This window comes from Nilaparvata lugens, chromosome 7 (assembly GCF_014356525.2).
Source record: "Nilaparvata lugens isolate BPH chromosome 7, ASM1435652v1, whole genome shotgun sequence".
Lineage (NCBI taxonomy): Eukaryota > Metazoa > Arthropoda > Insecta > Hemiptera > Delphacidae > Nilaparvata > Nilaparvata lugens.
In genome coordinates, this window is record NC_052510.1 from 20,436,649 (window position 1) to 20,453,631 (window position 16,983).

Sequence of the window (16,983 nt, forward strand, 5' to 3'; positions counted from 1 at the left end):
ACGGTGAACAAAAGTTTTCAGAAAAAGCTAGGTATACTAAAAAAATATTGCTTAATCATGTGTGAGGGTAAATAAGTAGGCTACCCTCGTGTACAGGTACACTTATATGAATATAACCAAAAGAATTTATGAAGAAACTGTAATTGCAGTAGTTCTTACCTGTATGTAAATTAATTCTCATTTTTATTCAGATTTTCATAGAACTATTTGAAATTGCAAACAATATCTTATTCATTAGAGAATCAGGTACGGTAATTAAAATAGACAAATTACGGTTACGGTTATTATGTGGACTGTAAATTTTTGTGATCTTTATAAAAGTGTTTTCATAACCTCATTTGGACTATTTTTATCAAAATTAGGTAGAGGAACAGTTTTGGGTTTATCCTGTTGATTCTCTCCCAATCATTAATTTGATGTTGTGATTAAGGAATGTAATAAATGTAAATGTAATAAATGTAATCAGTTCAACTGTTACACCATAATATTAATCTTCAGTAAACTCATAGATAAGGCCTAAAGTGTTGCAACCAAGACTAGTTTTTTTTTTTAATTTTTCAGTAAATTAGTAGTTGTGAGAATTTTAAGACGTTTATGGACAACTACCACAAATTCATCTTAGCTTCAACACAGAGTTATTTTTTACATTTCTTTAGAGTATTGCATGTTCTGCACCACAATTATTTAAGAGACTTGAAATGTTGTTAAAAAATCCACTTTATTTAAAAAAAAAAAATATTTTACAGGAGCATGCTTTTGTGTATGCTGGTGATGTGTGAGAACACACGAAATAATATTTTTTATAAAAATAAAGTAGAATTTTTGACAACATTTCAAGTCTCTTCAACTATGGAAAATTTCCACAACATCAATTTCACTCTACAAACTTTTACAATTATTGAATGTAAGTTGTGTTTTACACTCAAAGAAAATAGTTTATACTACTTCTCTGAATACAGATGAAGATTATTATTATGTTATGGAACTCAAAATTAAAATGTATTCTTCGCATAGAATAAATTAATGTGTTTTTCATCACAATATCTGTCAATATTTACCCAAAACCAATCATAGAAAGATAATGAAATAGTTTCTGATTTTAATATCATTGCAGTTATAATCTATCGTAAACCAAACATAAAAAAGTACTCACGTGTCGTATTAATAGGAATATTGAATTTTCAAGTTTGTTCCTTACCTGTAAGTGAAAAAAAAATTGATAAAATTACGACATGAGATAAGGTGAGCTTGTTCAAGTCCTGAGATAGTTAGTTATCAAGATAATTATTGCTTGCATTAGAAGTATGTTGACAAAATTCTTCTACACAGCAGAATTCAAGTCTCCAGCACCGTCTTCTTATTCGTGATTCTCCAGCTTTGGTACTCATATTCAACTCTTCAGTATGCCCTCTAATATTCTTTATTCTTCAGCACTCCAATTTATTATCCATACCTACTCTTTAATACTCAGTACATCGGAATTCTTAAATAGGTGAATTAGGTTAACTAACAAATCATTGAGAAAGTGATGGATATTATCAAGGGAAAATGATAATTTTGGTCAGTATTCATTTGGACATCTTCACTCCTAAACATTATTGAATCTCTTACATTGTGATCATTTTGATAATGTACTTATAGTATGAATGAATAAAATAAATGTAACTAACAATGCTACATTGTGATCATCATTCGTTGGATTGAGAATCGAAAAGAATCACAGCTTCATAATTCCTCAGTTTTATAAACTTACACTTTACACTTTTTCATGACTGATGTCAATAATAGCCTATACTTTAAGAAGTCCGATCAAATAGAGTTTAATTAACTAATTATGTACTCATTATGTACTAATTAGCTTTGGTACTCATATTTTCAACTTTTCAGTATGCCCTCTATCATTCTTTATTCTTCAGCACTACAATTCTCTAAAGTACCAACTCTTTAATACTCCGTTTAATACTACATTTCAATTATCTAACTAGAAACTAGGTTGTAACTTGAGATTTTTTCAGATGGTTGAAAAATAACCAGTTTCACCAAACAATTATTTGAAATTTGACAAAATTCAAATAATGAATAATTATTATTTAATCGAACAAGTAATTAGCTGTTATTGTATATCTTAATCTCATTTAGTATTGGTAAAATATGATTAATTAGGAGATACACATGTAATTTATTACAAATCTATGTGAATCTGTGTTATCGCCAAAGTCTTCTAGTACAAAATTAGCCACCGATCGATGGAGCTTGAATGGAAAGATTTTTGAACTTGAACTTTGGTAAACAAGAGCTGAATCGCTTATGAATGGTCGGTAATACCAAGCGATCGCTCCAATTCTCATTGAAAATATGGCTTATTTTCCAGAAGGGCTGAATAACAAATGAGAACAGTTGAAAAGTGAGAGATTGATCAATTTGAGGATAGAAAAGGGTGCGTTGGCCTGTTTATACCTTCAAGGGCACACGAACATCCTTGTAGGACATCCTTTAAAAGGCGCTGTCAACTGATCATTTATTCATAAGCCTGTCAACAAGCCTTATTGATTGCACTTCCTTCTCAAGTGTCGCATTAGGGAGTTCAAAGGCCGCCGATAAATCGACAATCAATATTGAGGAATCATTTTTCAATTTCTTCAATTGATGCGCGAACCAATTCGATTTAGGAATGAATAGGAGAAATTTGCAAGGAATACCTACATCACGAAGTTTTCAAATAATGAGGTCTCTTGTACGAGAACAACTGACACATATTGTAGGTTTCTCAATAATACTGTTACCAACTAGTGATGAATTCCCATGTTATTGAAAGTCTATACAATTAATTCTTTTACTACATAGCCCAGGTAGGCTATCCCAGCAAAATGTGTTGAATTGATGTAAATAGTTGGAATTCAAGTTGTAAAGCTACAATATTTTTCTAAACTAAAACTATTAAATTATTCAACAGTATTATGCGGTCTGCTAATAGCGAAAATATATTCACAATAGACAAATTGACGACAAATTTATGCAAAGAAGACATCTTATCGGAAAATAATATTACGAAGTGCAAGGCGAGTGCGATAATTACAATCAAGGTAGATAGAATAAATATTTTCTATCTACATTGGTTACATGTATGAAGAGAGATCAATGTTATAATGAGAGATCTCTCGGGTTTGTATTTCAGTGGTAAAGTTCATGTTAACGTATTTGTGTTGATTTTTTTTCAAAGTACTCAAATTTTCTCCCAAAAATCTAATGTGTATTCAAAATTGGTCAACTCAATAGCAAGTACCCCTATTGACATTCATTCATAAGCATGGACTGAAAATAAAGCAAGGATTCATCATTTTTCATTTAGTGGTGAATTAGAATTAACTGGTAGTAGTCGTAAATAAGTATTTTGGCTGGACCCTTTCGTTACTTTGGAATAAATTCTATACATTTGTTGAAATACTTATAAAAATATGGACGTTGATTCCATAACTTCATAGAAATACTTTTGATAAAATATGGAAGTTAATAGAAACCATAACAAACTTAAGTATTTCACAAGTTATCAAAATTGATACAGTATTACCGCCTAAAGTTTAAATTTTTTAAACAGATCATTGCAAATTCGGTAGGGTAACAGAAATAGTCCAGGCAATGAATGCTCAAAAAGGGTATAGAGGGAAAAGTTTGGAAGACAATTTTTGACCCCGCAGTTCTGTTAAGGGTAGTGAGGAGGTAAACATATCAAAAGTCCCCACCACTACCCTCTGTGCTAAGGGGGTGGGGGTGGTTCAAAGGTACCATTTTTTGGTTTCTCGCATATAACTCGAAAACTATGCATTTTACAGACATGACTATTCTATAAGAAATTGAAGCTTATATAATTTCCTATAATATTGATCTTACATTTTTTCTATATCTCTATTAAGAAAAATTTAAACATTACGTAGTGGAATAATACATCAAATTAAACAGAAAACAAAGCTCTACAAATCTACGGTGAGCATTCATTTTTATGATACATTGTTGGAGAGTTGTAGGCCTGAAACATCAAAAATTAGGATTGAAATCTGTTCAACAATTCTACACTTTTAAGAGCGTATATCTCGAAAACTGTTGGAGATATCACAAATCACCACAGAACAAATATTGTAGAAAATTTATCAAGCTTCATTTCTGAATAGTTAGTCATGTCGGTTGAACGCATTTTTCTCAAGATATGAGCGTGTAAGCAAAACATTGAAAAATGCAATTTTTAAACCACCCTCATCCCTTTAGCACAAGGGATAGGGATGGGGACTTTTGATATGTTCACCCCCTAACTGGACTCAACAAAGCTGCAAAGCCAAAAAATTGGTTTCAAAACATTCTCTCCAAATTCCTTTGTCAATTGGTCTATTTTTGCATAACTGAAGATCTCACACTCAACACTGAAGCTGCTGCAACAGTCGTGGGGATGTGCGTAAACTTGTGAAATTATGCATCAAATTGAAGAGAATTTGATGCTCTATAAGCTCATGATCAGCATGGATTTTTCCTATCGATATTCAAAAAGTAATAACAGCAAAACTAGCAAATTGAGGGAAATGTGTTTTTCAAAAATGTCACATCTTTTAGAGCGGATATCTCGAAACGTGAAAGAGATATAGGAAAAGTTGTGAGATAAATATTATAGGAAATTATGTAAGCTTCAATTTCTTCTAGAATAGTCATGTCTGTAAAATGCATAGTTTTCGAGTTATATGCGAGAAACCAAAAAATAGTACCTTTGAACCACCCCCACCCCCTTAGCACAGAGGGTAGTGGTGGGGACTTTTGATATGTTCACCTCCTCACTACCCTAAACAGAACTGCGGGGTCAAAAATTGTCTTCCAAACTTTTCCCTCTATAACACTTCGTTGACTGGGCTTAAAACTGTACGTCATATTTACTAAATACAATATATACAGAGTGTTTACGAACTGCCTACCAACACTCTAGGGCATTGTTCCTGGGTGAAAAACACATCTAAATATCATATTTAAACTGTCCGGAAATCTTCAGTTACTCACACAGCGGCCATTTTGTCTTTGCACTTATTATTTATTTTTCCAAATAATGGTTGAACATACGAAATTTAAACATTGCACGATCATTTATAACAACTGGACAAAGTTGGAAAAATATTATGATGATTTTTTAAATCCATAAAACAAAATGGCGGTCATTCAAAATTTTGTTTCTAATAACTCAGAAACCGTTGATTTTACAAAAACTTTACAACAGTAACTTTTTTAGTAAATTTAATTGCCTATCGATTGTTACCAGATTTTGTAAGATTCGACCAATATTAACTGAGATATGGCAGCTTTAATGGTTGGTGACTCACCTTTAGAGGGTTATGTAACGTTATTTTATTGTTTGAAATTACCTAAAATCGCTTACCATTAACATGAAATGCAAATAGAGTTTTTTGCATAATTGAGGCGACTCTATCAGCATGCCTTGAATTGCACTGTAACAAACTTTCAGTGGTCACCTATCACTAAGGCTGCCATATCTCCGTTAATATTGTCCAATCTTACAAAATATGACATTTAGATATGTTTGTTACCCAGGAACAATGCCCTACAGTATTGGTAGAGAGTTCGTAAACACTCTGTATATTGAAAATCAGATAAAAAAATTCCTGAGATTTTTTCATTTTGATAACTTGATAGTATCCGAATTGAGAAACTTTGAAAAATATTACTAGAGATAACTTTTTTAGCCGCTCGCATAACCTTAAGTGAGGCGAGAAAAGTCCTCTTACCCTCACTACATTACCCTCTCAGTCCATTTTTTTCATTTCCATTCGAAGGCCTTGGGGAGAATAATTTTCTTGAAACAATCACTGATATCGTAGATTCTTCTCTATCGTCGCTTATATTTTCCTGTTTTTGTCTATATTTTCAGTAGAAGAAGTCTTCGGGATGAATTTACAGCATTATAATTAATAGATTTTTGTTTAATAATAATTAATAATTAATTAGCATTTGAATAATTATTGCAATATCTCAGTAATTTCCATCTGTAGACTGGCTGGCCTCTATGGCTTCGTATAAAAACAGCTGTGTGAAAAAACAGCTGTGGTTTTTTGTAAAGTGTTTTCCTTTGTAAAAGCCTTTCCTCATGTTAAGTATTTGTCTTAGACCAGTTATAGAATAGACACGGCCAATTGTATATTCATACATAAAGTCGATGAAGCCAACATCTACTGCCAAATTCGCCCACCTTGACGTCACGCATCGTATAGACATTGTTGTTAAACATAGCTTGTTTTCCATAGCAGATTATGATTTATTTATTTATGTAATTATTTTTTATGAAAATGGTAATCTCCTGCGCAGCAGATAATTGCACTGAAATTTTTAGGAAAAAAAGTGGAATATCTTTTCATGTGTAAGTTGAAATTTATACACATAATATTGTAAGTTGTAACTGTTATAAATTATCCTTGGTTATGATGTAAGTGAACTCATTGCAGCATGACAATAAATTAGTTTTGTAGGCTACCGTACCTTATTATTTTCAAAACACATTATAACTTTGAAGAGATTTTCAGTTTGGTGTTAGGATAAGCATTCCTGACCGGCAATTAGGAGGTACTGGGTTCGATTCCCGGGCTGACAAATAATTTTTGAAAAGTAGCGCTCATCGAATTCCCATCTAACTATTTCCCCTGTTGTCAATATTTGCAGTCGCAGAAGTCTTCGGGGTGAATTTAATTCGGATTTTCGTTTAATAATAATTATTAATTCATTAGTATTTGAATAATTGCAATATCTCAGTAATTTCCAACGATTGTTTATTTGATGCTCCATCCTCTCACATGCGCAGGGCCCGCGATCTCGAAGTATTCAAGATTTTGTATTTGGAATTGGAGGACTCAAGGAGGTCACCCATCACACACATTCCTTCTTCAATAATATTCGACGAGCTTTGATAGCAATTCTCTTTTGTTTTCGTAGTCTTGTTTCCATCAACACAGATTTGACATACAACAATCACACAATTATCGAGAGTTCTCAGCAGAAGGCTGTGATCAAAGGAAAAGGAAAGGTATTTTCTAAGGAAATAATCAAGTATTATTTTCTATGTAAAAATTTACCAATATTTTTTAGTAATGGATTCGTTTAGATCCATAGAAAAAATAAACTCTTGGCTAGCATTGTTTCTCTCGGATAGATCCGAATAGCATTCCTGAAAATAATACGAATTATTTTCTGTTCTATTGGAATATTATAACTCGTCTTCTAGTCTCTAGTCTAGTGGATGAATCAGCTATGTAGTTTGAATTGTTAGGAGTCACAGGGAAAATGCAAGAGACCACTATCTTGACTTTTGCTATATAAATACAGCATAGGCCTACTGTGTAGACATTTGAATGATTTTTAGTTTTTTGATGTCAATCATTAATTATTTTATAATCTAAGCTTTGATCGAAATACCATTTTGTTGATTTGGATCTATTGTTACTCCAATTTCTAAAACTAGAAATGTTGTGATCCACAATTCGGCCTCACAGTGCTGGTGCAACCAAACGGCTTCTTCAGAAAATCTAATGGGACATACTCGATCACCAGTCTTACGAGCCTGACTTGGAACACAACGGGGGTAGTGTTTGGATCCCACCAAAAAGTGTAGATACATTCCAATTTTCATCACCAACATTCCGCTAAGTCAAGCCATTATATGGGTACTTATAATGTTTCAGTAATAATTCGATCTGTAAGCATCTCTAGATACAATTTTCAGGGGATATTTATTTATTTGGACGTGAGAAGCGACATTTGCGTGAAATAACTATTTAATCCATACTATGGAAAAAAACTTGAAATACCTACCAAAATTGTGAAAATTGAATGAAAACTTTCTAATAAATACAATGAGCCTACCTTCGGAATAGGCCTAATAATAAGTAACTTTTTCATTGAGATTTGGAAATGGAAATTATGCTTCCGCACTCTGTAGAATTTTCCAAATTATGAATTTGGAAATATTGAATGATATATAGAAACATATTGGGACTATATCCTACAATTATTATTTATTATTATTAATGGAATATTTTGGAAAAGTGATTTTTCATAGGTCATTAGTAGTGTGATCATCAATTAATATTTGAAAATAATATAAAAACTGTGTAATGATGAGATAAGTTGAGTTGTATTGTGTAAGGTCTGGTGATTTGAGTGATTGATTATTCAACAATATCCTCAAGAGGCTTCAGTAACGTAACTTACCAATGGATTAATTTTCCACTGTTTGCATTATTTTCCAGTATTCTGAACTTAGTATTTTCAGTAGGCCTATTTAGTATTCAATGAACATCATCATAATCTTATCATATTTGTGATTAAGAAGTTTTGAGAAGTACTATTTTTAAAAATTGATATTATCTATTTCACTTATTTGCTCTGAGGATATTTTTTGTCAGTTATTAATTATCCATGATCACTTTAATAAAATCATGAATTATCATCAATCATATTTTATGAAAATAATATCAATGTTAATTCAGATATGGAATAGAACGCAATTGCTTTCAAATTTGATATTATTTCGTTTATCACAACGTATGGTGTTTTATTTCGGCTGTTGTTCTCGATCACGTCATCCAAAATCCAATGGATAGAGAGACTCGTGTTCTCGTAAATAGATTCGAGATATCAAATATTGATACATTGATATGCACTCTAAACTGTTTATAAATAGCATCAAACCTTCATATTCATCCAATGCTGACAGTTTGAAGTCAATCTTACTCTAGAATAGTAATATTTGCTACTGTTATCCTTAATTTTGCAGTTTCTCAAATACCTATTGTGTTTTCTTTTAATTTCTTGTCTTTCTGAGCTTCGTACATGCGTTTTTAAAATTCATTATCAAGTGCTTGATCTTAATAATTCACTATTGGGCAATGGGTGTTTCACGTATGTGGATTTTGGGAATGGTTTAAAGTGCTGATGCGGTTTGGTCAATTTGTTGAAACATTACAGTAGTGTTTTACAAAATGTAGGTAAAGGTAATAAAGGTTAAACATTTTAACTTGAAAATGGCCAAAGTAGGTCGAAACTAGTCTATATTTATTTATTTACAATGCAAATACCTAACAGTAATGTAATAACATTGAAAGATAAAATAATAAGGAAGTCCTTGCTGTGCTATTTTTCTTCCAAATTTATAGATGACAAAGTTCAAGATAAGGTTAGAATTTCACGTGTACAATTTTTAAAAAATGTTGGTCCAAAATAAACAAAATGTACTAAAGTTTTTAAAATATTTTAATCAAAGGGTAGGCTACAACAAGTTTTATATTGTTTTCATTGATTTGTAATAAGGCAGCTCTACAAAGTGTGAGTACGGTACTTACGATACTGCTGAGATTGTAAATCTGAATTTTCATCACCTTGGTAATGTTTGTGAAGTAGACATACGGTATTGTCTATAATCGACAAATGAAGGTAAAAGTGAATATGATTTTCCAGTTGGACGCCAATAAGTGCGTCTATATTATAATTAGTAAACTGAAAATCAAATTAATATGAAACTACAACTATCCTGAAGACCTCTGCGACTGCAAATATTAGCAACAAGGAGAATAGCTAGCTAGAAGGAAATTCGGAGTAGGTTATTGTAAATATTTGTACTGTAGTACCTACCCGAAGTCTTCAAGGTATTTGATAGCATATTGATTTAGATTTCCATTTAATGGTTAGCCTATATTGATAATCGTTGCCCTGTTGATAAGTTAAAACTTTTAAAGTTGATCTTGAAGGACGAGTAACTTTACAACTGTTAATGAAGGTAAGTTTTCAATCTAGATTCATGTTCATTAATTATTGTGAAAATAATATATAAAGGAAATTCTGAATAAAGTCAATGTTTGTAGTACCTGAACTCTTCAAGTATGTCTTAGCATATTAATTTAGATTTTCGTTCAACGATTAATCTATATTATCGATTATTACCCACAACAATAGTTATAACGGTTGGTAAGTTGAAACTGAAAATTGATCTTGATAGTATCCTCTGGATAAAGTATTAACTTTGTTGTAGTTCAGACACTGTGTTACTTGTAAATATTTGAAAAAACACTTCTTTTTCTTGGAGTATTAAGGAATGCTTTCCACTCCTGAGGAGGAGCTTCATCCTTCGATGATATTCCTCAATACTCCAAGAAAAGTAAGTGTTTTTTTTAAATATTTAAAAGTAACACAGTGTCTGAACCACAACAAAGGTATTATATATTGTTTCGTCATGGAAAGCAACATCAATAAAGTATTACTTAACAACGGTTGATGGATGAGACAAATCTATTCTATTGATCTATTCTATCATGTCAATACTTATCTATAAAAGCGAAATGGCACTCACTCACAGACTGACTGACTCACTCACTCACTCAGTCACTCACTCGCATAACTAAAAATCTACCGGACCAAAAACGTTCAAATTTGGTAGGTATGTTCAGTTGGCCCTTTAGAGGCGCACTAAGAAATCTTTTGGCAATATTTTAACTCTAAGGGTTGTTTTTAAGGGTTTAAAGTTCGTCTTTTAGCATGTATATTCTTCTTCTCCCTATCTCTTAATTATAATTGAAATTTCCATATCATATGTTACTATAGAACTATAATCTAGATAGAGTACCTCTTCGAAACAGTTGTTAACTGGCAACTAAATTAATAATTTTGTCAGGTTGGCATTAAGTTGAGTTGACTTTGTTAGGTTGGCACCAAGTTGAAGATTTAAATGCATTTATCGCGGAAAAATTGATTGGGCACTGCTACTTCAATCCTGGGAATATTATATTACTAGCCGTCAGGCTCGCTTCGCTCGCCATATCCGTTTAGCCAGACGTTTAGTCTGGACCCCCGACTGGATCATCCTAACATATGATAAAAATGCTCAAATGAAAAATGCAGGCGAGCGGAGCGAGCCTACTGATCTCATTCTATAACGATCCAGTCGGGGGTCCAGGGGGGCGGAGCCCCCTGGCTAGACGGATATGGCGAGCGAAGCGAGCCTGACGGCTAGTACATTATATATTTAACATATCAATATTTATAAATTCTATTGATCTATTCTATGAATGATTGAGAATGCTCACCTTGTCTGGAGTCAGGATCAGTCTTGATCTGGCAGATGGGCACGGGGAATGGCGAAGAAGTATCGCAGCTGGGCGAACCGGACGGAGCGGCTAGCTTTTCTGGGGTCACAAACAAAATCAACATCGCTTTATTAATTCTTACAACTTCCCAGACAATGCTCTAAATGTACACATTTTAAACATGTGATTTATTCTAATAATTGTATATTTTATTGATAATAACGTATTTCAAAAGGGCTTCGTACTTGATTTGTTAATAAAAAAGTTTTAAAAACAAAAGGGTACTATATAGAATTATTTTCAATTGATTTGATTGATAATTATTTGTTTTTTCATTGGAGAACAGAAGTTTTATTATTTCCATTGATTGAACTATTAATTATACCATCAATTTTTAATCAATTAAAAAAACCCGAGATACAAAATTTTTAGTGTAATGTAGCCTATATTTGGACTGTAAATATTTGTGATCTTTATAAAAGTGTTTTCATAACCTCATTTGGACTATTTTTATCAAAATTAGGGAGAGGAACAGTTTTGGGTTTATCCTGTTGATTCTCTCCCAATCATTAATTTGAAGTTGTGATTAAGGAATGTAATAAATGTAAATGTAATAATGTAATAATTTGAAAAAAAAATCATGCGGTATTTTCTTAAGTTGTCAATAGGTTGTGTAAATCTCATGGAAAATCATATTGATTATTTAATAAGTTTGTTATTTCTAATGTGGGCCATAATTATTGTGTTATCTGTATATGTTATACAGGTGTGACATTTCAACATTTGACCTGTATATTGTTTAATTTTCGATCAATGAAGTAGGTAATTTTATAACCCATATCTGTACATCTAAACATCCAAATTTGAATAGATTGTAATGATTCAAGTATTGAGAAATTAAAGTTCAAGTAGATTGAGAAATGTTTAAGTGTCCTGTATTTATTATTTGAATTCGCTTGTAGCTCTTCCAGTACTCTCCTTTTATCACTTTATCACAAAACTCATCTATCATGCTGGAAGAGGTGGGCATGAGGTCGAGTAGACAAGGTTATTATCGTTTCATTTGAAGATAAGCCCAGATACAGTAATATGATATTATCCGCATAATATGTGTACTTGATAAAGATTTTACTTCATTATCAATGGGAGATTACACAAAATAATATCAATCTGAAAATTGATAATTATCATGAAAGCATGATTACACTTTGGCATGCTTATCATAAATTGAATTTGTCAACGTATAGCCTACATTGAGAATTGAAGCAGAAATTGTTAGTGCGTTGCTTTGAAATTTTGAAGCTCAAGCTGTTAAGCTGATAATCTGTTGAACTGTTAATGCAGCATGTGATGCATTTTTAGTGCATGTGCGTCGACTTATGAATTGATGATCTGGTGATGAGGATTAAGCGGATTGCATTTTAGTAGTTTTATAGTTCAATAATAGATTGATCATTGCTAACAATAAGTGATTGAATGAATCAATTACATTTTGTCTGGTCTGATTTCATCATACATTTTTACTAACAATGATGATATGATTATTACATACGGTACTTATGCTTATTCAATCGATTTAAATGAGTGACATAGAGGTATTAGCTACTTAACCATGAGTTGTTACTTTTTTATGTTAAGTTGGACACAGAATGGGGTCGGTTTCATGTATTCTGCAGTGATTCCTGCTGTCGTTTGTTTGTGTTTCATTGTTTTATTTCATGAATATGACTACCACATTATAGAATTATTATGTTTAAGTATGAATCTCACAGTTCATTTTATCGAGACTTGATCATGGAGGAATATATTTATTAATTAATGAAGCCGGATAATGAATTTTATAGCCTATTTGATGAGAGTGAATTATACAATAACAGGATTGTGTGGTCGGACTAAGTTCTCACTCTAAACTGATTTCACAGGAAAGTGGAATTGGAAAACATTTACAATGTTCTAGTAGAAAATACTATATTAGAAAGTGGATAGTAGGTCCGATTTACCTTGTACTTTTTCTGAATACCGTAGTAGCCTCCTCACTTGTAAACTTGTTCCATATTTTTGTGTATATTTTGTATTTTTCGAGTGAATAAAATATTATTTGATTTATATAAAACAAAATTGATGTCATGATAATCCTTAATAAACAAGGATCCAGCATATACTTTACGAATTAGTTCGTGAAGTATATTTTTCCAATTAAAAACGGAATCATATATGTGTGTATTATTTCTCATTGTCCAAGTAATGAATTATATAATAAATGTTTCCTGGTAAGGAAATTATTGGAGAGCAATAAGCTTGGAAATATTGTAGTGGAGGTCCTGGTGATAATATAATGATGATAAGAAGATTGAGTTTTCAGAAAATATTATGCTATTTATTCAATGATCTAAGAGATTCCACAGTTTAATATTCTATCGCATGATAAAGCGAAGTCAAGCGTCCTAACTGACATATTGACTTGCTAACCCTCTTTATAAAAGAAAAACCAGAAATTAATTGAAATTATGAATGAAATAATCAATTTAGAAATAGGGTTTGTATAATTTCTTAGCACAAGCCTATAGTAATTATAACATATAATATTAAATTATTAGATTTGTTGATTTCTAGATCTAGTGAATGTATGGATTAATCTCTCAGTTTCTCATTAACAAGAACAGGGAATGGAAGTGAAAGTATGCCTCCTAAAGTTTCAATTGGCCAACCCACAACATTTTGATAGATTTTCGAACATGCAAGAACGAACCCAGACTGTAGAGATGAATGGAAATTATAAGAGTCAAACAACACAACTCCGATTTGTTGCAATGATCATCTAAGGGGTGATCTGCTATCAGAAAACAGAACATGAAACATTACCAGCTAGCAACGGATTAGCTGCTGCTATGGTGAACTTTCGACCTGACGCCGAATTCCTTTGCAGTTCTTGGAGCAAGGCCACTGTAGCCTGGTTTTTCCCAACTGTGCCTATTATGTTGTTGTTATTCTCCTCCTGGAAAACACAAAAAAATCAATTCACTCTCGACTCTCATTGAAAATTTACAAAAAAATACTAGAAAAGTGCTAAGACAGATTCTAATACAAAATATTTATCAAGAAACGCGAAACACAATTAATAAATTCTACTAAAGCCTTGCGCACATCATTGCGAATCGCATGACAGTGAAGGGAGTGGGAGGGGTGAAGGATTGAAAACGTTGCCGTGCCCGTCATGCGAATCGCAGTGGTGTAGCCTACACAAGGTTTTAATCAATTTATTTGACACAGAACTTGAGTGTCAATGCTCATGGCGAAGGCATCATTACATTATCAGTTCACTATCTTAATAATTACTATCAGTAATAATAATATAGGTTGAGTTAACTCAAGCTTTTCAAGTTAATTTGTGTCAATAATACTGTTGACGTAGAAAATGCAATATATACCTATGATGTTTTTATTTCATCAAACACAAGTTTCAACTTGGAACCTACAACTGATAAAGATTTCATGATCATTGAAACTTGAGCTATTTATCGATGGAGCTGTAGATAATAGTAGAGAAGTCAACATTCACTGTAATTTCAGAACTATAAAATCCCTAATAACAGAGTTCGATTTATTAGAATATTTATTTGCGAGCAGGCATGTGGGGGAAAGGGACAATGAATAATAAAATAAATACAGACGATTGACCAAGAGGTTTTCTACTTCTGTATGGTGTGTTATGAATAGTATGAAAATTTAGGTTGAGCCTGGAAAATACAGTAATATATTTTCACAAAAAATTCACTGGAAACTTCTGGGAAAGGAAAGTATATGGAAACATTCCATTATAATGAAAATATTCACTGTTCACTTCTTGGGAATCAAATGTCTTTGAGAAGTATGTTACTTGAGAAAATGTCTTTATTATTTGGATTACTAAAAGTAACCCTTGTTTTAATAATCCGAAACTTCTATTCTATAGATATATTTTCTCTATGCTTATACAAAGTGGTCAAAGAGTCAAACAGCACTATTTTATTTGTCAAGTAAAATATTTTCAGGCCATATATTCCAGCAAATCGTAATTCGAAAAATTACACAAAAGATTCCAGCACAAATGGAAATTTTGGTTTCATAGAGGAAAATTGTTACTTTTGGTGGTGATCATTACCACCAGTAAGGTGGCGATCATCATATTGCACACATTGTTCAAGTCTCACTCTGAAATTAGTGGGAAAAATTTTCTCTGTGAATTTATTTTAGTGCCTAAAATAGTGCCATTCGACTCCCCCACCATGTAGGGGAATATTACTAGATTACCTCTCCTACACATAGAAGCTCAAAATTATCAGAACTACTGCACTTTAGTTATGATGAAAAGTAGAAAAAGGACATAATTATTATAGTTTGTTGTTGTTTCAAAAGACCGCCCAACTCGACTGTTCAAGCAAAGCGCTACCATCTATTGGCTAGCTATTGAACTATGGGCACGTATCTATGCACTTGTTGCACAAGTAGCGCCAACTTGCACAAGTAGCTACTACACAAGCTAGCAGGCTTTTGATTGGCTAGCTCGATCACGTGGTACAAATCGGCCATTAAGATTCCAAACAAACTTTATAATCCTATCTTCTTGCATTGGAAATTGGGAACTTATCACTTACGATTGGAAAAATATTATGAACCCAGGATGAGTTTGATATACCATTTTTGGAGGGAAATTGATCATAATTTCATATATACCAACAGAGATAATTTTAAAAACACTAATAAAGCTTAAAACATAAATTTTTTCCCTCGGGCTCCTCGCGGACCATTTCCAGAACTTTCGCGGACCATTTATTAGGAACCACTTATCTAGATAAATATGCACAAAGATACATCTCAATTTAATTGTATTTCCTTCATCCAATTCATTGGATCGAACTTCTAATAATTTGATTTCAAGATACCGTATGTTTTGTGGCTCAATTGAATGTATGATTTTATAAAATATTTAACCGTGATTAAGTGCTGATTAAAGACGTCTAGACTTCTCTGATTGATTCTCTTCAGTCCTGAGTACCTTCCCATAACATGTTCAATTGGGTAATAGCTGTTTAAATACGAGTTTCGCGTTAAATACCACGAGCAGTGATTAAGATTCAAAATATGACTAAATATTAATAATAATTGTTATGGGTTTTGGGTTTTATTTTTCAATTGCTCACATGTTTATTGAATTCATCAAGTAGTACTATTGCTAGAACAATTGGCTCTTCCACAGTTCATATTCTATAGTGTGCTTTATAATATTCTCGTCAGACTTATTGTATTTCAATAAAACAAACTATTTGAATATCATGTAATCCATTTTCAGGAGAATTTCATCGAATAGATATGATAACTTGATCATTTTTTCACAATGGAAAAAATATATTACAATATCATGACATATATCAAAAGTTTACTACCTACATTTTTTTTTGGAGATTCAGCTTTCAGGTTACGTTACCTACCTCTAATTTTCACTCGCAAATATTTACCATGACAAAATATTTACCATAGTTCCAAAACTATGTTGGGAATATGGAAAGAAACTTGAAAGAGATTATTATATCGAAGTTAGTAATCACGAAAATATGCTTTAATAAGTAGGGGCGAGCGATTTTACTAATGATCTTATAAAAGCTCCATTATAAAATTAAAATGTATTTGAATGTTAATGGCGGCGGGGAAACAAAGTTGCAATGGCCAAACTGTCTCTCATCTAGTACTTGTAGTAGTGCCAAGTTGTACAAGTAGAAGCTCTAAATTTTCAACTTATTCTACACAATGGCTAACAATATTTTTCTCTTCAAATCGATAAAGATAGAAGTATTGATATTGAGATAATAATTTGATATTAATTCAATTGATT

At 32.1% G+C, this 16,983-nt stretch overlaps 1 protein-coding gene across 1 annotated transcript in view; it reads right to left on the bottom strand.

The window, feature by feature from the left end:
• The window catches only part of LOC111044533 (ecdysone-induced protein 74EF), a 257,567-nt gene that overhangs the window by 226,583 nt on the left and 14,001 nt on the right, over positions 1-16,983 (bottom strand). Inside the window, exons 3-4 of the mRNA XM_039432316.1 lie at positions 13,977-14,109; positions 11,115-11,213 (exon numbers count right to left, since the gene is read on the bottom strand). Coding sequence (XP_039288250.1) covers positions 11,115-11,213; positions 13,977-14,109 — 232 coding nt within the window. The remainder of the gene's footprint in view (positions 1-11,114; positions 11,214-13,976; positions 14,110-16,983) is intronic.